At 47.7% G+C, this 20,867-nt stretch overlaps 1 protein-coding gene across 1 annotated transcript; it reads right to left on the reverse strand.

Moving 5' to 3' along the window:
* Nucleotides 1-19,862: 19,862 nt before the first annotated feature.
* LOC120452615 lies at nt 19,863-20,405 on the reverse strand. Its single transcript, XM_039636917.1, has 2 exons — nt 20,289-20,405; nt 19,863-20,225 (listed from the first exon to the last, which is right to left on the reverse strand). Exons 1-2 carry the CDS (start codon nt 20,334-20,336, stop codon nt 19,878-19,880), a joined length of 396 nt encoding a protein of 131 aa, XP_039492851.1. The 5' UTR covers nt 20,337-20,405; the 3' UTR covers nt 19,863-19,877.
* Between the last annotated feature and the right edge of the window lie 462 nt (nt 20,406-20,867).

Genomic DNA, 20,867 nt, shown 5'->3' on the forward strand with positions numbered 1-20,867 from the left:
AATTATGAATTCAATATTTCCTGCCAGCGCTGCACCCCAGTACCTTCTCCTTCACCTTCACCTTCACCTTCTCCACTTGAAGACTTGCGACTTAAGAGAGCAAAACTCAGCAAAGGGAAAGGAAAGTAAAGTAAAGGAAACGAGCACTTGACTTTAAGGACCACAGACATTACGGAATGAAAGGGGAGTTGCACTCGTCAGCCGGATGGCGATCAAATGAGATCAGAAGAGAAAGCGCGCGAAAGGAAGTTCTGAATGCGACTGGGCCCTAAAGAAAGTCGTTTGGAATGGAATGGAATGGAGGGAAGTGCTAGGACTTTGATTGAATCTGGTTCTTCTGGACTGGGCTTGAAGCTATTATTGAAATTGGGAATTGTTTATCTGCAAAGTAGGCAGCTAGATGGCGAAAGTAGCCACCCCTTTGCTCGTACCGGACGCACATCATCTCACCGAACCTCCTCTGGAGCACTCTCCAACATGCAGCATTCCACGCTTTCGCCTTGACAAAGACGACTTTGTACCCCACACGAGAGATAGAGGGACGCGCAGATAGCGAGAGATTGGAAATTGAATCTGCTCCCGATGGGTCTGTGACCCCGCCTTCTGATGAGTTGCGCCTCGCTGGGATCAGGGGGTTACATCCAGTCTCTGCCCGGCAGAGGATGATAAATTTTGTGGCCGCTCTCCCCTCATTTCTCGGGTATTTTGCTCACAAATCTTTTAATCTCATAGCTGAAAGACATCCAGCCGGACATTTAATGGGGAGCTGAAGTTACATATGCTTGCAATTACGATTCAGATGACCTACTTCCTTCGTAGGCTTCTAACTCACACAAAGACTGCAGAGAGAAGATCATAACTATATTTTCGTTCAAAACTTCTTATATTTTCCCATTAAGAAAATGCATAAAACAGAACACTGCTTTCCCAGGAATAAGGAAGACCTTGCACCTGTTAATGAGAAACGCCATTTACCTGTAGCTACTTGCAGACTGCACCTAGACCATCCCGACTTTGCATAATTTCCACTAAATGGCAGCGTAGATACTTAAGAGGCGATAAGCATGATCTAGGGTTCCAAATTACGCGCTTCGAGCGCACTCAAGCAGTGCGATTTTCATTATTTTCATTAGTTTCACTATTTTCCTTGTTTTCCCTCTTCGCTGCCGTGGAAAACGCACGTGCAGAAGGCCAAGACAATTTTCTTACCCTCCCGCTGGGGATCTTCGTGCATACATACATATGTTACACGGAATGCTTCGATGGGTGAAGTTGCAAGATGAGCAACCCTCATGGGCGCACCTCCTTGGACATGCCCACTCAACTGTGAGGGGGGTGGCCTGGCCTCTCAAGGATCCGCTCCTAACCGACCCGACCCGATCCGACTCGGAGTCCCACATAATATTTGCATCTCATTTCCGGACACTTGGACGCGAGGGTCAGCGGTCCGATCCTCGGCGGCGAGGGTGAGCGTTTGACAATTGCCTTCTGGGTGCGGGACACGGAAGTGCCACTGGGACAAAGGCGAGCGGAAATGCCTTCACATGACTGCGACTGCGACTGCCACTGCGAGGGGTGAATAATTACAAATGTGTTTTCAGTGTCGGGGGAGGCTCTCACCATTCAGCACTTACCATTCACAGATCCCTATGGCGGATCTAGTGACCCATGGAAAATCTCGCAGCGAAAGCTTTCAGCACCGCTTTCCGGGAGTGGAAAAACAGCTAATCACAGAACTAGTTTATATAATAATCATATTTACAGTGATACTGGTTAGTGCTAGAAATAGTCGCAATCCTATGAGATAAGATGAGATATGTGGCTAATATTTTTCCACTGTGTAACGCAGGTGAGCTGAAAATCAAAATAGATTTTATGGCAATTTTCACATGGAATTTTAATGAGCTCTGCGTGGCAAGGGCGTTACGGTGGCTTATTTACGACACCCGCCTGGATTTGTGTGGTGCACTGTGCGTGAACCTGTTACAGTGAAGCCCACCACTCAACCCCCTGGGATTTCTCCCGCCGCCGTTGACATTTTCCCATGATTCGTCACCCAGGTGGTTGTGCTTTCCGAGCCTGTTGCATAATTTGTCAAGTGATTTTATTGGCCGGGTAGATGATTTTAATGGCAGGCTGCACTGCCTGCATGCTAATGAGTCGAAGTTATTTTCAGTGAATTTGTATCAAAATCATTTTCGATAGGGAATCCTGTATATGGTATATTAATAATATAAGAGTAGATTTCTATCAATTATAGAAAACACATTGAACGAACTGCTTGTTCTGCCAGTAAGAGTGATCTCCCTTGATCATTTTATAATTGATCTCCTGAGCGTTGAGGACTTTGGAACTCAGCGCAGAGCTTAGGAGCGAACGTAGATCATTAATCATATTATAGGAATCCCGCACAGTGCGTCTATCCCTTGGCCACTCTGCGAAGTCAATGACCGACGGACCCTCGCTCCCAGAAGAATCTAGGGGAACAACGCTCTCTGGACATTTTCGGCAACATATCGGCTCATTATTAATCCTCAGCAGCTTCAGCGGCGCATCGGCCGAAGATCGCTGATGTGTACCTCGGGTATGGAATGCGCGAGCGTGAGAGAGAAGGTCTAGCCACTTCCATCTCCGTTTCCATCTCGATCTCCGTTTCCATTCCCATACCCATACCCATACCCATACTCATTCCCAGCATTTCATAGGGTTAAAACCCACGAGCACTTTTTGTCTGTCTTTCTTTTTGGGCGATCATCAGACAATAGAAAGCTAGACGAACCAGCAGGCGAACCAGAAGAAAAGGCAGGGCAGTCAGGAAGAACCGCTCCGAAGAAGGGGTCTCCGGATTGTGAAGGGGGGCTCGGGGGGTCTGTCCGTTTTTCGGTCGTTGAACTGGGAGCGGAGCGGCGGAGAGGTGCGGGGAGGAGCGGCGATCTTCGCTTTCGAGAGTCGTAACAGTAAACAGTAAAAACGCTTCAAATGCGTACGACTGGCGGTGGAGCAGCGAGTCTGGATTTTTGAGACCGACTTGGACGATGGGCTTTCTTCTTGGGCTGTTTTGACGGCTCGTTGTTGTTGCCTTTAAGGCCGTAACCTGTTCAAGCACTGAACGAAATTAGTGAATACCAGGAAGATTTCGAAATGTTCCAGAAGTTGCTAATCCAAAGTAACCTAGCTCACAATAATGAAAAAGTATATATTTTATTCAGAATAATTTTGACTGGCACTTGTGTGTTATAGCACCCCTTTTCTCTGAGTGTGCGCCTGTGGATCGGTGCCCTGAAACCTGAGACGCGTTTAGGACTTTGGCCCAGAGCTACGCCCGCAACTTGATGGTTATTTACGAACCTGTTGCAGTTGCTGCAGGCAACATATAACGGTGGTGGTAAGGGGGTGAGGGGGGTGTTGGGTGGCATGGGGATTCCGACAAATGGGCACACGCCCAAAGCACCGAAAGCGTTGTCCGTTTGGCAGGCGGCGCACCTGACGCTTCGTCCAAAAGTGGAAAGTAAACTTTACATGGCCGGCAATTTACATGCGTCGCCTGGTCCCGCTCCCCCACCTTTCCCCCTCTCGCACTCACACTTGCTCCTCCCTTCGAAACCCCTTTCGTTCGTTCGGTATCTTTCTCTTTATGTTGAAAGCGTCGCACATTTGTATTTTTATTTATTTTTATGATACCCGTTGATTTGAAAGAAAACCCTTTCTCCGCCGCTCTTTCGCCGTATCTCTCGGATTTCTCTCCTTTCCGCTGCATTCTTGTCTTGGGATTGCGTAAAGTTACCGTTAGCTGCTGGATTTCGATACGTGCGCCTGTGTGAGTATGTAAATGGAGGCGTGGGACATGTGGGCCAACTCCAAGCCCCAACCCAATGCGGTTAACTCACGGCTCACGGTTGCTGTGGCCCATGCACAGGGAGAATAAAGGGTGCAGTTCCTTGTGGCCATCTGCTAAAACGTTGATCTAACTAGATACAAATCATAACTAGATACAAAGAGTTGTTTACACTCATTTTGAAGTATTGAAATGTATTGGGACACAGTTTATCTCGCAGTGTGCATTGCGCTGAAGTCGCTTGTATTTTGGGCCAGCTGAAGAGGCACAGCATCCGCTAGAGTTCCTCATTTGGCTTCTGGGTGCGCATCCGCCTTCGTCTAGTGGATTCGGATTTGGATTCGGATTCGGCTTTTGGACCTCGACTCCATCAACTCGTTTTCCGACACTGCGACGTTTCGATTGCTGATGCTGCTGCCGTGCGTTTGAGTTTGATGGCGCTGCCTCGGTGTTCTTCTCCTTGGTTGCTTCAGCGTCTGGTTTCCCACTCATTTGCTTAATTTCAATTTCGTTTCGTTTGCCATTTATGGCACAATGACCATGAACGGTTTTAGACAGCTTTTGGCGGTGTTGGTGTCTATTATCATTTGGCTTTTGCGCGGAGGATGTAACTGTTTATTCGAAACAGATACAACGCCAGTGGCTCACCGGGCTGGGCCCCAACATAGCCATTTATCCCCGTTGCAGTGAGATCACCAGGCGCAGACAACGCCCTTTGCCATCGCTTTCCCCAAAGCACTTGCTCCAAAGAGCTTTTTCTCCTGAGTGACTCATTCCCGACCGCAGTACCTGCGAGGGGCTACAGTGAAACCCCTTAACTGAACGCTGTTCGTTGAAAGATACGACGTGCTTGTTGGATGATAACTTTGAGTAGATTTATACCAATACATAGTTTTATTTGTTCAATATATTATCCTCTGGTCAATTTCTCTTTCTGATAACGTTGCGGATGATTAATTTCTGGTAGTACAAAAGATTTCATTTTGAGTTCAACTAGAGAAGTTACTTTGAATTAGTTGAATATCTTACAAAACCCCCAGTAGAAGTACAATTCTTTTTTCCACTGTAGTGAAAAGCTTTTCCTCGCGAGGAAAGGACGGAAGAGCTCCGCTTCAGTCGCCGCAATTGAGCCACGAGCTCGGCGCTTGACACATTGCATTTCATTAACCAATTAACATAATTAGCGTTCATCAATCAATTAATAATTCCGCTCAGTGCAGAGCGAACCGCTCGTTTCGAGAGCGGACTCCGCAGGCATAAATCAAAAGTCGAAATACACTTGTTGCGCCCAAGAAAAAAAAAACAACTTTGAAATCCCACCTCAAAACAATAACAATCCCTGCTCTCCAAGTCTCCACTGAGCTGAGCTTTCTGCTTGCGCTTGGAGAGCTGGCTCTCAGGCTCTCGTGCTCTCTCTGGGCTGTTGAGTTTCCTGGTATTGGTGGGTTGGAGCCCCAACTCTCCAACGATCGCTCAGTTGGCGTTGGAGAACGAGCGCGAGAGAGAGGGCGGCCCTGCGCATGTGTGCTGCGATGTTGTGAGGAAAAGGGTTCTTGAACTTAAAAGGGGTCAAAACATAAAATGAAACTCGAAGTGCCTTGGCACATAGGCAAACCGAGCTCTCCGCTCCTCTCCACACTGCTCGGGTGTGCCCATGTGTTGGTGGCTCCGCATCTGTGTGCGCTCGCCTGTCTAGGCTCGTGGTTGTGTGTGTGTGTGTTTGGGGGTATCTGTGTGAGCGCCTGCTGCTCGTCATGCTGCCGCTGCTCTGTCGCTGCGCTGCCCTCGCTATTTCCTCCGTTCGCCTTGTCTCTCGTCTATTCCGTTTTCTATTTGATTTCTACCTGTTGTTGTTTTGGCTTAAAGCCTGCTCCCCTTTTACAGCGCCTGTCCCCTCTCCGCCCCCCTTCAGTCCTCTCAGCCAGCTCTAAGGCACGCACTAGCCGCATGCCTACACTCGCCAAAAAAACACATTAGAATGCTAGAAATACATGTATTTGGGATTAAATTAATTCACCACCTGCTAGTATAATACAGTGGAGCTACTCTAACTAGGCATATAGCACCGCATTACTTTCCAGGAAAGTGTTAACTTCCTGTTTAATAATGGGGCTTAGAAATATACTGCAGAAAAGTAGTACTCTAAAAAGTAATTATCCTGAAGAACACACATTTTCTCGCTGTGAACATGCGTTAGGCTTAGCTGGAAGTCGGGTTCCTCCTCCTTGGCGAGCATGGAACTTTTTCGTGTTTACCACTTTTCTCGTAAACAAGACGACTTGAGCTCATCGGGGCTATTTTTAGCTGGGGTGCGTAGGATCGCATCGAAAGAGATCCGTTGACCCAAAATAAAGGCCCAAAAGACGTGGCGGGATGGGTCTTCGTTTTGGCCATCGCACAGGAGTCGCTCTCATCGCCGTGAACCATTTGTGTAAACAATATTATTTATGACGCTACCCTATTCCGATCCGGATCCCTAGCCGTGGCCCCGCGCACCCCTCGCCCGGTCTTCTGTACTTAATGCTATTTACAATTCCAACTCCATTCCCTGGGTTTCGTTTTACTTCGCTTCGTGCCTCCATTTGTCCATTTGTCCATTTGTCCGTAGGCTCCTTTCTCCCTCTCATTCTCTGCGGCTCTTCGGCAGCGATTCCTTACCTTTTCACGCTCCGCTGCTTCTCGCTCCGCAGATACAGATACAGATACATTAACGTTCCGTATCTGTGTGGCTTCGCGTTCGAGTGTGTGCATGTGTGCGATTCAATCTCGATTGTCAATCTAGGCGGTTAGAAAAGATGTTTGCCTTTGGCCTGGAACAGGAACGAGAACGGCCAGAGAATGGGAACGCGCTCGGTCAGCGACCTCCGGCGATTACACGTGTTGTAAATTAGTTTAGGATTCCCTCGTCCCATTTTGGGGAATATTAATGCTTGTTTGCTTGCCCAACGCTTGTCAGCTCTTCAGCAAGTGAGGTTTGGACAATCCGCGCTGAAGAGTCCCTGGTTTGGGATCCATCTTGGAAAAGATGGATTATCCCTGCGACACATCGATAATCCAAAGAAACTCCTCACTAAACATACAGCACCTTTTGTATGAAAAGGAGTAAAGGAATGTTAGTTCTTCACACCTGGACGAAATATGCTGCAGATAAAATAGTAGAAAGCTTTTCAAAAGGCATTTTCGAAACTGTTGTACCTTTGAGCCCAAGAATTGACGTATCGCAGCAATTTATTTAATAATCCAACCACTGATGCCCTCCATACCCACGATCACAAAGATAAGATCCCCAAGGAACCCATCTCGCAAGCATACAATGTTTTCCCTCATTAATTGATGTACAGGAAAAATGACTTTTCACACACAAGAAAAGCAAACACAAAAGAGCGTCTGAATAACGAAGAAAACTAAGCCACCACCACCACCACCTGATGATGACTGGTTACAAGGGATATGTATAGCTTTTCCCCAGGAAAATCCAGCCAGCACAGACGGCGGACAAAAGATTTCTAAATTATCGACTGGGACCGCTGATTTCTTCCCAGCTGGCTTGGGGAGGATCAATTGTGATCTCACGACGTCAAGCTGCGATGGCCACAGTGCCACCTGATCCAACACAGGTATCCAATCAAGAGCAACAACAATTTCACACCTTTGCACCGTTAGAGAGGGAAGCAAAAGGGCGTGGCACATAGATCCATAGATCCGGGCTGAGCTTATCTCCTCTGAGGACCCCTTTGCCAACCGGTTCCCAAAGATACTTTCTAGGCTGGCTCTGCTGCCTCTGCTATTTCTGCTGGCGACTGACTTGTGATTGCTAAATTAGCACTCTCCTGATTGTCTAACCCCCTGCCCCTTTTCTAATTGCCGTCGCCGGGCTGAAAGCCACAAAAAGCAGAGACATGAAGCCAAGAAATTCCTTTTTAATTAGCGTCCCATGCGAACGTCATCCCAAGTTTGAAAACGAACAGATCTGCGAAACGACTTCCAGCTCCAATCACCTGCAACTGTCCCAAAAATTGTGTTGCGTCATAATCAGCGACTGGTGGGAACTTCCGCACACAATCCACAATCAACGACGACCGTCCACAGATTCTAATGTCATTCGATGGCACTGAAAGAAATGGGCGCAAACTTTGGGAAATGTGTGTGTGTAACTTACACATGGAATTCGGTTTAATCACAATAGTTTGTTATCTATTTATAAGTTGGATCCTAAACAAGTTTAACACTTTAAAATATTTACATGGCATTAGATACCACAGTTTTTGTTCGAGTGCAACTCGCCTAATGACACTGTGGAGCTGGCCCTTTTGGGACCCTCAAATCCGGAAATGTCTCTCCATCTCTTTCGCCCTGGGATCGGATGTGACAACGCAGTTTGGGCCACTGCTGACCCCATGTGAACCGAGTGCGTTGCGTGAGTGTCCGGTGGCCAGGACCATGAGATCCGTGAAATTGCCGTGAAACGCCGACTCGGTTGCCCTGGTGAGCTGCTTCCCACAAAAGTTGCATAATTTACACGCTCTATAGCCGCAACTCCTACCCCTACTCCAACTCCAACCCCAAACGGCGTCTGGCAGGACCTTGCACCTGTGGCTGTTGGCCGCGCAGGATCCTGGCCATTATCCTGACCCTAAACTAGGACAGCCAACAAGTTGGCCGCTCAAGCGAGCCACTTTCACCCTCCCTCGAAACTTTGGGACTGAGCAATCACAGGGCTCAATCAACTGGTTTCTGGCCAGCAGAGAAGTATTTCCCATGATCTGTGGCTCGAGTTGGTGGAAAAAAGGGTTCCGCGGGGGAAACAAATTCGAAATTAAATTTTTATTTTGATTTCTTTGGCTGGCTCCCCGCTTAATGGCCCTTGACTTCGGCTCTCGCTTGGTTATCCTTGGGAATGCAACCATAAAATCATTCCCCTAAAAGGGTCCACTTCTCGTTACTCCATTCTTCCCACGTTCCGATTCGATCCTTTGCCCTGCAGCCAGGATCAATCGCAGACGTATTTAGATACAATTTGATGTTTTTCGAGGTCTCGAGGTATCGAGGGTTGCCGTTGCGTCCTCGCAGATCCTAGATCCTCTTCAAATAGACATGGACGTTGACACAAACACCTGGCCATCGGAGCGAGGATTACAAGCAAATAACTCAAGTCAAGCGGCGGGGTAATGTTTACTGAGGAGCGACTGTACCGTGGAAGGACTTGGGTGTAATTACGGGCGAATGGGAAAGCGGTGCAGATTGTAGGAAATTACAGGCAGGCACGAAGATGGTGCCCCATCCAGATCCACATCCTTCTCTGCCTGCCACCCCTCGGGACTCGGAGCACAAAGCCTGCTCTTTGTCTGCTATCTCTGGCCCCCTATGTATTTCGGTATTTACCAGCGGCACAGAAAACAGATCGCAGAGAAAGAGAAACTCGAAGAGGCATCAGTGACCAGGGGGGGTGTGAAGGGGAAGGGGAAAGGGAAGGGGAAGAGGAAGGGGAAGGTGAGCAAACAGCGTATCCTGTACCCTTGCGCAGACGTTGACTTTCATTATCTGTTGCGCCACTTTAAGCCACTCAGCCGGGCACTTGGCGATAGGGGGAGCTTCAAGGAGTGGGGTAGCTGCACTGCCAGAAATAAAGTGGTTCAAATCAATAAAGATAAATAAAGCGGTTCAAATGTATAAAGAATTATATAGAAGTGCTTACAAATTGTAACTATATAAATAGCAATAATGAGTATATAGCATCAACAAAGATGATTAATCATGTTAGCAAGCGTAAAAAGCGTAGGTGATTTTCTCAGTGCAGAAGGCCATTGCATGCACACATGAAATCTCAAGCACTTGCAGGAAGGGATCGGGCACAGGGCGAATAAAGAGTGCCAAGCAGGGAGTTCGGAGCAGGGTAGCAGGGAAGCAGGGTAGCATGGATGTCTGGATGGCAGGGATAGCAGGGAGCACACTACCCAGGCGAGGACGTGCCGCCTTAGCACAATTGGTCCGCCACAGGGTGCAGGGTACTTGGATCGAGATGGGATGGGACAGAGTCGGAGTCGAGGTAGGAGTCGGAGTCCAGACCTCGAGGATCGCTGTCAGAGTCAGCCGTGTGTATCCACTGCCGAATGCCGCGAAGGGGGAGCTCAACGAAGTTATTTATTCTCTGGCGTTGCTCTCCCCGCGAATAAGTGTGTGAGTGTGTATGTGGCGAGTGTGTGAGTGGCGAGTGTGCGAGTGTGTGTATCAGAGGATACTTTTATAGCCCTCACCATGCCCCTCTGATTTGCATTCCGATGTGTGTGCAGCGGGCCCAGCCCAGAAAAAGCAACTCGAGATGAAAGAAAACAATAAACGCGATCCCTTTCGCTCCGCCTGTGGGGCTAAGGGGGCTCAGGGGGTGCAGGGGGCAGAACTCGCGGAGAAAGAGGTAATTGTAACGTGCGAATTGCCAACTGAAAAATATTTTCAATTTGCTAAATAATATGTCATCCGACGGTCAATCCTTCGGAACGGGAGTTGAATTTCTGATGGCCGCTCTCTTTAATTTGCATACAGTGCGTTTCGCTGCCTTAAGGCGAAAAGGGGTCCCAAGATGGGTCTGGTTTCGAAAAGGATCGTATTGTGTCGAGTGGCGAATATATATATTTTCTGTAACTTTAATAATAAAGTTACAACTTGAGTACAGCTCCTCAGTGCTTTCGAAACGGCTGCCTGGATTGAACTTGAATGGAATTCCTTGAATCAATGAGAGGCATATTTGTTGGGGGTAACTCTTGGTCTCGCTCCTTCGTCATATTCCCTTATCTGCAGATCTTCAGATCGGTTCTAAAAACATTTTCCTTGAAATATTCGAGCAACAGCCACTCCGCCAAAGGTCCCTAGTCATTAACCCTTCGCAGTTTCCTCATACATAAAACATTTTCTGGACGAATTTTTTGTGGGAAAGCCATAAAACGATTGTTTCTTCATTTTTGATTGCATTTTATTACGCACTCCTTGTCTTCCGCTCGCCTCGAGATTCAGGAGCCCAGATACTCGGACTCGGCCTCGTTTCATTTTAATGGCTTTGACATGCATTTGACCTGGATGTGGCGCAGATTACAGAATGACCACCGCGGATGCGCCCGACTGGCAGGATCTCAAAGTTCCAAGTGTGTGGCGATCCCCAGAAAAACGACCGCATCTCTGGCCCTTTTCTGCAGGCGGCGTGTCAACGACTCTTTCGTTGGCCATTTGAATGCCCCATGTTTGCGGCCTTTGTCGCATTTCAGCATTTGAGCATTTGAGCATTTCATTTCATTGCGAGTTAATTTCGCAAGCAGCCAGCCACGACGGCGATCGACGACCAGACATGGCCATGACAAGAAATCCTTTCCGAGAAACATAACGCACTGAACATGAAATCCATTTGTAAAACATGCTTTCGGCTTTTGCAATTCGAGGCCAAACAGGGTATACCACTGGCATATCCAAGTCCTCTCTGGTTCTGCTACTGCTGCTGCTGGTGCTGGCATGTGGTGTGGTCATATCGAACTCTACCTCCCAGTTGCACATCAGCTCCAGCTCCAACTTCAGCAGCGCTGCCCACTGCAGTCAGCCAAGCAGCTAGAAGCCGAGCGGCTAAACAGAACCATCCGTCCATCCACACATCCCATCCAGCCATCCAGCCATTCAGCCATTCATCCGTCTATGCAGCCATAGCCATGGCTATCCCCAGCTGGAAGGCTCTCGTGTCTGTCGGGTTGAATGAACCAAAAGAGAGCAACTGTCGCTGCACATGGAGAAAGTAGTTGTTAACTAACGTATATGACTTCCTTTAAAAGCTTATTTAAAGTAAACAGTTTTTAAAAGTACTTACTAAATGATCTCATTTGTGAGATATTTTTGTGCGTTATATTCTGCTTTTAAATCAGATTTCACCAATGAATCCTCTTTTCTCGCTGTGTGCTTTTGCCAACTCTCTCCTGCGGCACTCGTGCGTTTCCTTCAGCAATTTGCAACAGCAACAGCAACTGCAACTGCAACAGATGCCTGACATTGCCTAGACCCACTCGCAAATGCGGTTTGATCGCGAGTTCCTTCTTGGTCGGGCGAATTACGTATACGGGCCAGGCCAAGATTGCGGTTGCTTCCATCTTCCAGCTTCCATCTTCCATCTTCCTGCAGCCAAACTGAGCCGAACTGAGAGGCCCGCGGAAAACCGCAATGGACAGATCGAGCGACAGAGACAATTTCCTTGGCCAGAGGAAAAGCTAAGCTGGGCATGAATAACCATTTAAGTGCTTTCCCAGGCGGCGGTCCTGAGAACTTGGCCTGCGCCGACAGGTGAGGTTTTCGTTTTGGCTTTGGCTTTGGCTTAGACTTCCCACTTACCAAAAACAGAGGAGTAGGAAAATGTAAAGGCTGGAAAACGGCGACCTCGCAAAACCCTTCATTAACCAAACGTCACCTCCTCGGGAACGCGAGTGGGGCATTCAACTCTCTGGCCATCCTCCATCCATCCACCTAACCATCTAACCATCTAACCACCCATCCGGACCGGACCGGACCGACTTTTCACACAATATTTTCCTACCTTTCTGTGCGGCCTTTTGCTCTGTTTTTCCTGCTGCGGTCGGTGGATTCGGTGGGGGGAAATTCCCCGCCCCTCACGTCTTGCTCTTGATCGCATTTGCGCATGCGCACAATTTTCCCGTAACAATGGAAAGGCCACAGAAGACTCGGGCCTGCAAAAAATGGGAATTGAAAGAAAAAGAGTGCAGTTCAAGTGCCTTTCTCCGTCGTCACTTGGGCTGAGGGTTGAGAGGGCCAGTCAAGAATGGACCACGTTCCAGTCCCAGTCCCAGTCCCAGTTCCACTCCCAGTCGCAGTCCCAGTAACAGACCGAAGCCAAGACCCCTTCCCAGGCCCAGAGCCACTTCACAAAAAGAGGAACTTTTTGTGCGCATTATAAAGTGAAGAAGTCTCATTTAACTTATTATGCACAGCACGCAGTCGCAATCCACAGAGTTGACAAATTCCTTTGGCTTAAGAGGAGGAAGGTAAACTCACATGCAGATAGCGGAGATCTCTGGCAATCCTTATCCAAACACTCCTTAAACACGCCTTGTAGAAAGCAGCCTTAAATGTTGCACTTTGCTATTTCCGCTGGTTTATTATACAGTAAAAGATATGTGCTCCTTTCATTCTCTGTTACCCAATAAACCCATAAGTCCCCGTCAGTCAGTCGCTTAGTTGGCATCATTCCTTGGCCCAATTTTAGGCCACTTTGGAGCCTCCAGGCTTCCACTCTTCCCTGGTAACTTTCGAAACTGTACGCAAACCCGAAACCCGCAAACACACAGCACAAAGATCCCAAGGAAAACAAAGCGAAACCCGAAAAGACCGATGAATCGAAAATGGAACCCCCATTTCAAGACGACACAAGTAACGAAGAAGCGATGGTGGCGAGGACGAAAGGATTGCGATTGCGTCAAAAGGCCAGCACACAGACACGATTGCTACGCACACATACGCACACCGGCTGGATAAACACATCTCTCAGATGCGATGTATCCCTTTTTTCGTGGGATCCGCGAGGCTCAACAGGTAGAGGAGTGCGAGACCGCAGCGCAGCAAACTGGTTTCACCAGATTCCAACTTCCAAGGAGCGGCTGAGGACTGAGGTCTGAGGACTGAGGACTGTTGACTTTTCAGTGAGGAGGACTGAATCCCAAACTCTGAATCTGAATCCGAAGACTGTGAGTGGCATACAAAGCGCCCGAGAACCAGTTTGATCCTCTGGCCGACCGATGAGTTGGCGTAAAAGCAATTTTAATGTCCTGTTCCCCGTCCACAGAGTCATGAATAATCGCCAATCGTGTACGTGTGTGTAGGATGGAGGACTCCTGTCCCCAGCAAACTGCCCCTCCTGCTCCTCACTTCCCCTGGCTTGGTGATTTGTTTATTCTCCTTCCATCACTAGTTGACTCACGTTCGTGTGTGTGTGTGTGTTGTGGACCCTGGTCGATCCTTTCGAAACACTGTTTGTGGTGACTGTACTTGGGGTGCTTTGGGACTGTTGTTTCCTTGGAGGATGGATCTTCTGGAATTCAGATAAAGGACGCAAGTTGAAGCGACGAACCTGTGAAGATTAAATTCTGAAGTCATTCCAATGTTATGTAACACATTTCTTCAAACGAATTTATGTTAAGCAATAATCAAACACCCTTTACTTGTACTGATAAATCTGAAAAGACTGAACCTTTAAGATACAAAATCCCAACCCTTTGCTTACTTGATTCGAGCGCAACTGTACGTGGGGATAATGTGATCCCCCAGCGCCAAGAAATGTCATCGAATCGGAATCAGCAAAAACGCTGGCTGCCCCTGGGTGATGATTCCTTGAAAATCCTTTACAGATAAACACAAGTGCACTTCAGTTTCGAAGGCAGCGGTGCAGAGGCGGAGAATTACCCCAGCTGAAGATCAAATATACATTTGAGTAAACAAGCGGGGCATTCCGACGAAAAAATGAGGAGCGAAAGGGATACATGCCCCCGCCCCCAGTGGCACCACCAACTAACAACTACCACCAGCACCACCAGCACCACCAGCACCACCAATGCAAGCAGCCTTGAGAGGCTGACAGCGATTATGATGACGGCGGTGTTTACATTTCCCCACACGAAGTGAAATCCAAAGCCCCCAGCCAAAACCGATCCGCATCGCACTGGAACCCTTGAGAACTCCTGCGCGGCTCCTTTGGGCAGGGCATCAGCAGCATCAGCATCGGCATCGGCATCGGCATCGAGGCAACATGAGGCAACCACGACCACATTCCGCATCCAGCTGGGCGTAGAGGCAGGCAGAGATCAGCAGAGATCAAGTGAAGGGTGCACCGAGAAAAGCCCAGAGAAAAAGGATTGTGAGGCGCTGCCTCCGTCACCGTTGCAGTTGCAGTTGCAGTTGTAGTTGTAGTTGCAGCTGCAGCCGACTGCGGCAGAGGCGGCGACTAGGCAATGCGCTGCCCCACGAGGTGACGGGGGTTCATTGAACTCAGCAGGCAACTCCTCACATAGAGGAGCAGGCAGCAGAGATGGCAGCCGTCTGCTTTCCACAGGATAAAGCGAGATGGAGTGGTGGAAATCTACTAACGTAATGGGAAAAGCAAATATATCTTTATCTCTTGTTGTTGCTATGTCTACAGCAAGGATAGATGAAATGTTATATGTCAATTGAGCATGTGAAAGAAACATTATTTTATAATCTAAATCTAATATAATATCTAAGTCTAAAACTATTTCAATCGTCTTAAACTGCTTTCCACAGGATAAAGCGAGATGGAGTGGTGGAAATCTACTAACGTAATGGGAAAAGCAAATATATCTTTATCTCTTGTTGTTGCTATGTCTAAAGCAAGGATAGATGAAATTTTATATGTCAATTGAGCATGTGAAAGAAACATTATTTTATAATATAAATCTAATATAATATATAAGTCTAAAACTATTTCAATCGTCTTAAACTTCACACACATCGCTTTAATTTTAAGCACAAAAACTCCATATATCATAAAACTTCATTTGAAATAAAACAATTTAGTTAAAAAACGTTGCAGATGTATATTTTCAGTAGTCGGAAAAGGACAGATCTGGCGGGAAAACCTCCAGCCCGACAACACTGACAGGGGGAGGGGACTGGGCGGAACGATCCCCGCTCTTTGGGATAGGACGACGACAACAACTGCGCCTGCAGTGACTGCAGTGTGTATCTGTGTGTTTGTGTTTCTGTGTATCTGTGTGAGCGGCCAAGGAGTTTTTCCTGCTTTTCTTGTCGCATCCTACAGAGAACTGAAAACAGGGACTGGGGACTGGGGACCGACTTTGTTATTACAGCTATTTGGGCGGCGGCAGCAGCAGGAAGGCAGGAAGGCTGGAACGCTGGAAGGCTGGAAGGCAGGAAGGAAGCGGCGCCGTCGATGATGGGCCTTATAATCCTCCGCGCGCTCAGCTGCATTCGCCGCGATGCTGGCACTTTCCAAGTAAAAATAGAAAATAGATAAAAATGCAATTTGCCTGCCTGTGAGTGTGAGTGAGTGTGCGTGTGTGTGTGTGTATCTGCCGGCAATTTGTGGATAGACAAAGGAACAGGAATTCGCTCTTATAGGAGCACTCTCCTTACCTGACCGACTGTTTAGCATAAAAATAGAGGCGGCACATATCGAAGTTCATTTCTATTTTCGGGCCACATCGATCGGGCGAGTGATTGGCATCCTAATGGTAAATTAATTGAAATTAAGGCAGAAAATCTTCGGTCCCTCCTTGAGTTTTTTTTGTTTTGCTTTCCAATCGATTAATCAGCGACGTTTCATTAAAAGTTGAGTGACTGCGGGGATCAATTCAGTTCAATTGATACTTTGCTACCCATGTGGGAAGTTTCAATCTCCGGCAATTGTCCTGGCAGAAGGAGCTACTGCAATCTGCGGGCTGCTCATGGAAATCGTAATGAAGAGTGACAATGCAGGAGCACACAAATAGCCGAAGTAGCGCCGAACTTACCCCCACAACAGGGGAAGGTCACCCAGCCATCGCAACCCCCGGGAAGGACCCACATAGAGCCTTAAGTGCCCCGATTCTGCGACCCAAAATAGACCGCCTGCATCCGACCAGAAGGAGCTACCGATCACGGATCACACCCCCGCGCTCCGGGGTTAAGTTATATCCACACTGGAAATAACAAAGTTTTCCAGCAAAGGATTATACTACCCATAGAATGTCTGTCATCTAAGCCATAGGCATCATCGCCATTCTGACGAATACACTTTTTAGATAGTTGTTTAATTATATTTTCACATTGCACATATATTCATCCATTATCCTTAATTCTTCTGCTAAAATGAGTAGGTTGTCTAATATGACGAATTCCTTTCTGACAGTGTAGTGATTATCGTTTCCACCCCGGACTCTGTTTATGTTTGGTAACCGCTTAACAGATTTTTATCTCAGCAGCGCACAAATTACTCAACAGCAACTAGCGCTCGTTTTGAGACTCCTGCGGGATCGAATTCCTTCTCAATTCCTTGACAAAGGCGTGGGCGTTGACGTAGGCGTGGTTGTGTCCTGTTTGCTATTCCTGGAACACACGCGTATCGCAGCACGCACATCTTGAGGATCAGCATTCGGTCCACGTGAGTGGCGAACGTCCTTTCATGCCTTTGCAGCCTCATTGTCTTGGCTATTCATATTCATTGACTTTCAGCCTTTTTGCTTTTCGCCTTTCAGTCTTTTTGCCTTTCTGCCCTTTTGCCTTTTCCCTTCCCTATCTACTGGCATTTTTCCATTTTCTTCTCCTTTGTCTGCCGAGTCATTCTTTGCCCTTTCTTCTTCGCTCTCTTCCACGTTTCCTTCAGGTTTTTCCTGGGATCATTGAACTTCGGTCGAGGATCCGCTCAGCTCGATGGCTGTTTATAATTAGATGAACAAATTGAGCAGCGATTTTTCGGGTTATTCGGGGTGTTTCTATGGTTGAACGAAAGTCAGAGGGCAATTAGGAAATAGGTCACCCATCAATAAAAAAATATTTAAACCAATGTCAGAAGTTAGATCAATTAAGCAAAACATTATCAGCTTAGGATTTAAATATATTTTATTGCTATTAAAATATTTCACATAAACTACTTCCTGCTGGGAAGGACTTCAATTGTAACTTCTCCGATTCACTTCGTTCCCAGGACTATTGATCCTGCCCTCATCGGGAAGTCAACTCCCTGATCGGCAGCATCCGCGGATCCTGCATAATTTCCGGAATCCGACATGCCGCCGGACGCGTGTTACCCAGTGATTCCTCCCTTTTCGGTGGCAGAACTTCTTGAATTGAATGTGCGGCGACCTCAATTAAGGCAATCAAGTCTGCTTTTCGGAGCGATCCTTTACCCGCAGAATTCACAAATTACAAAACAGCTTGTTCGAGTTTTTAATTGAACGTAATTGGGGGTTGATCCTGCCCAAAGGCATTTGCCCTACACTTTTCCCCCTTCCCCGTTCTCAGTTCAGAGTTTTCGCGGCTTTCCCATGGCAACCAAGCACTGCAGCTAGAAGAAATCGAGCATTGAACCCTTTCCACCAAAAGAAGAAGTGGCGAGGAGAATAGAGAAAGAGGAGTCGGGATGCACTTGGTTGCTACTTGGCGGACTCCACATGCACCCATTTCCATTCCCATTCACATGCACTTTTTGCCGCCTGCTTTTCCATTTTCCTATTTCCCCACTTCCCCACCCATCGGGAGTTTCCATCCACGCCGTTCCAAGCGACTGCTAATGGATTCTACGCGGCGCTCTTCTGCCTCCTCCTTGCTTTATCACTTGTCCACTTCAGCAGCTCCCAGTTCCCCTGGTCCTAGACACCCATGGCGCTCTACACTCGCAGAAAAAGTGCGATCCTTGGCTATAGGAGAAATATGATTTAGCTGCTTATTGGCAGGCTTTTCTGAAGCAGACTGCGCTGTGTTACGAGTTAGATTCTCAGTATTAATTTGTTTACACTGCGGAATTACCCTCTTGAAATATCGCCGAGTGTCCCCTACTCCTGGCATTGACTCCATTCCGTGGAGGGGCGAATGCACTTTGCCAGTACTCTGCCAGCGCCAAAGGTTTGCTTTTCCTCTGCGCTTTCCCTCAGCTCATTTGCCCCTTGGCCTATCGCACGTTTTTCTCCTGCTTTCCCGCGGCCGAGGAAAAACTCTGCCTCCTCGCTGCTTCGCTTTTCCTTCTGCCCTCCACATACATACATATGTATTATTTACCGCCCGGTCTTGTGATAAGCCTCTGCGGGTCTTCCGCCCCTCGAGCGTCCGGGAGGATTTTAAAGTCATCGCCGGACAATGTCCCAGACTTGCGGCTCTCCGTCTTCCTCCCCAGCGCCGCTGATAAGCGACCTCGGCACCGCGCGCCTGGTCAACGCCCCCAGAAGAGCCCACTGATAGTGGGCGATGTGCGGTCGTTCCTTTTAGGACCTAAATATTGATTTTTGTGTGATTTTATCGCGTCGTATCAGCGCATCGAGTCATGCCAGGATGTGTGGTGCCAGAAGACACATTTTTGGGCAGACACACTGAAAACAATAGCGTGGAATGGTTTATGGGAAGATGGAAGAGATTCGAAGAGGCGAGAAATGGTTATTGTCAGCTGCTTATGTGAATATACAGATTAAACGATACAAATTCATCAAAAACCAATCTAAAACATAGTTAGGATTCAACTTGAAGACAATCAAGTGTAACAGTTTGGCAAGAAGTCGCTTACCTTTCTGTGTAATGAATTACATTAAGATAGAGATCGAAAACTTCTCAGTGCAGATACCAGCACTTTGATAGCCCACAACTCCCATAACTCCTGGCGGTGATAAGGACGGCAATGGGCCTCGTCCCAGGACGCTTATCGAGTGTTGATTTGCCTTATCGATGTGGCAGGGCAGCGGCTAATCGGCAACAGGACTCATCCCCATCCTCCCTCCCTCTGCGGCGATAAGAGTCCACATGGGTATCGATCCCAGAGTTTCCTTCCCTTCGCTCTGGCGTGGCGTGGCACTGCGTTTTTTCCACATATGCCACTATCCGAGCTGTCTTTACCTTGGCCAAATGTGTTACCTTGCCCAAAACGTGAGCGTTGGCAAACTGCTCCAATTATTTGCGAAATTCGCTTCGCTCGATTTTGGATGGCCAAATGTATGTCTCATGAGTGCCCGAAGCGCTGTAGTTGCAACATTCGAAGCATTTCTTGCTAACTCAGTAAACGTGAACGGCGAAGCCAAGAACAGCCCAGAACTGCCAAGAACTGCCAAGAACAGGCCCCCAAGAATACCCCCGTATCTTGGATACTTGGGGCCCAAGAGCCCCCAGGTAATTAGGTCATCGCTTGTGGTTGTGACAATTTCGCGAAACGCATAAGAAACGAACTGCGACAGCAGAAAACTTCCATGAAAATGACGATGCGAAGAGAATGTACTTCCCCGCACTATGCACTTTCTCCCACCCTTTCCCCCGAGGAAATGGCTCACTTATGTGGCCGAAAGGAGGAAAACTAGTAAGTTTTTAGCTGATATATCTCATTCACAACTCCTACAAGGCGGCTAAGAATCAGGCTGATCGGGATGCCAACAAGCCAACTGGCGGTCAACTGGGCTTGCCCTCCCTGGGTTGTTGGTCCGTAACGGAGACCACCGCAATCTTGATCCTTGGTGTCGCTAAGGGAGCCCTTGAACACTATTTCCTCGCCATTGTCATCGAATTCCCGCCTGGATCGCACTACGATGCTCTGCTGCTCCAGCGGCTCTCCATGCCAACTCGCCAGCAAATCTGGCTCGGAAGCCAGGGATTCCTGATGGGGAGCGGGCAAGGGCTCCGCTGGAGCAACAGCCAATCCTTGAACCTGGATATGCAAACGGGAATGGAATAGTAACGGGAATGGGATCCGTCCGCAGGAAGAACTTACAATTACGAGGCAGCCGAAGATCCACCGTAATAGCAAATGTATTTCCATTGGGCCTAAATATCAATACAAATTTTGACAAGCAGAGAAAGGGTATAGTTTTCACATTGCATTCTTCAGTCCGCCAATGTATAAAACACAGTGCTGTTTATTTAATAGATAGTCATATTTATTCAATAGATAATACAAATTACAAAACAACCGGTTCTTAGGATTTAGGGGGCATCAAGCCAACTATCACATAAGCTGTAACATTTATATTTTGGCGTTTTCCTTTCCTAAGACATTGCTAACCAATCAATTATAAAAATCATTAATGCTGCTTTATTTCAAACAATTGCCATTCCTAGACAACAGATAAGTGTAGTTATAGTATAGTCGAATTAGAATGGCTGGAACATGTGGTAAGGGTGGTATGGGTGGTGTGAGTGGTGTGAGTGGCTCAACCCCGGGCCGCAATACTATCTAGTTTATTGTAATTGACTTTGTGGCTCGACTTTCAATGGCCAGTGCTGCGAAGAAAGACAAGGTGCTCCAACGAGAGGTGCCAAAAGTAACTGGAACTGGGTAACCGACCCAAGC

This window comes from Drosophila santomea, chromosome 3R (assembly GCF_016746245.2).
Source record: "Drosophila santomea strain STO CAGO 1482 chromosome 3R, Prin_Dsan_1.1, whole genome shotgun sequence".
Classification (NCBI taxonomy): Eukaryota; Metazoa; Arthropoda; class Insecta; order Diptera; family Drosophilidae; genus Drosophila; species Drosophila santomea.

Excerpts from the sequence above, each read along its gene's own strand:
- LOC120452615 (XM_039636917.1), bottom strand. The coding sequence starts at position 20,336 with ATGGAAATACATTTGCTATTACGGTGGATCTTCGGCTGCCTCGTAATT. Across the intron at positions 20,226-20,288 it reads TCTTCGGCTGCCTCGTAATT|GTTCAAGGATTGGCTGTTGC; the intron begins GTAAGTTCTTCC and ends TTGCATATCCAG.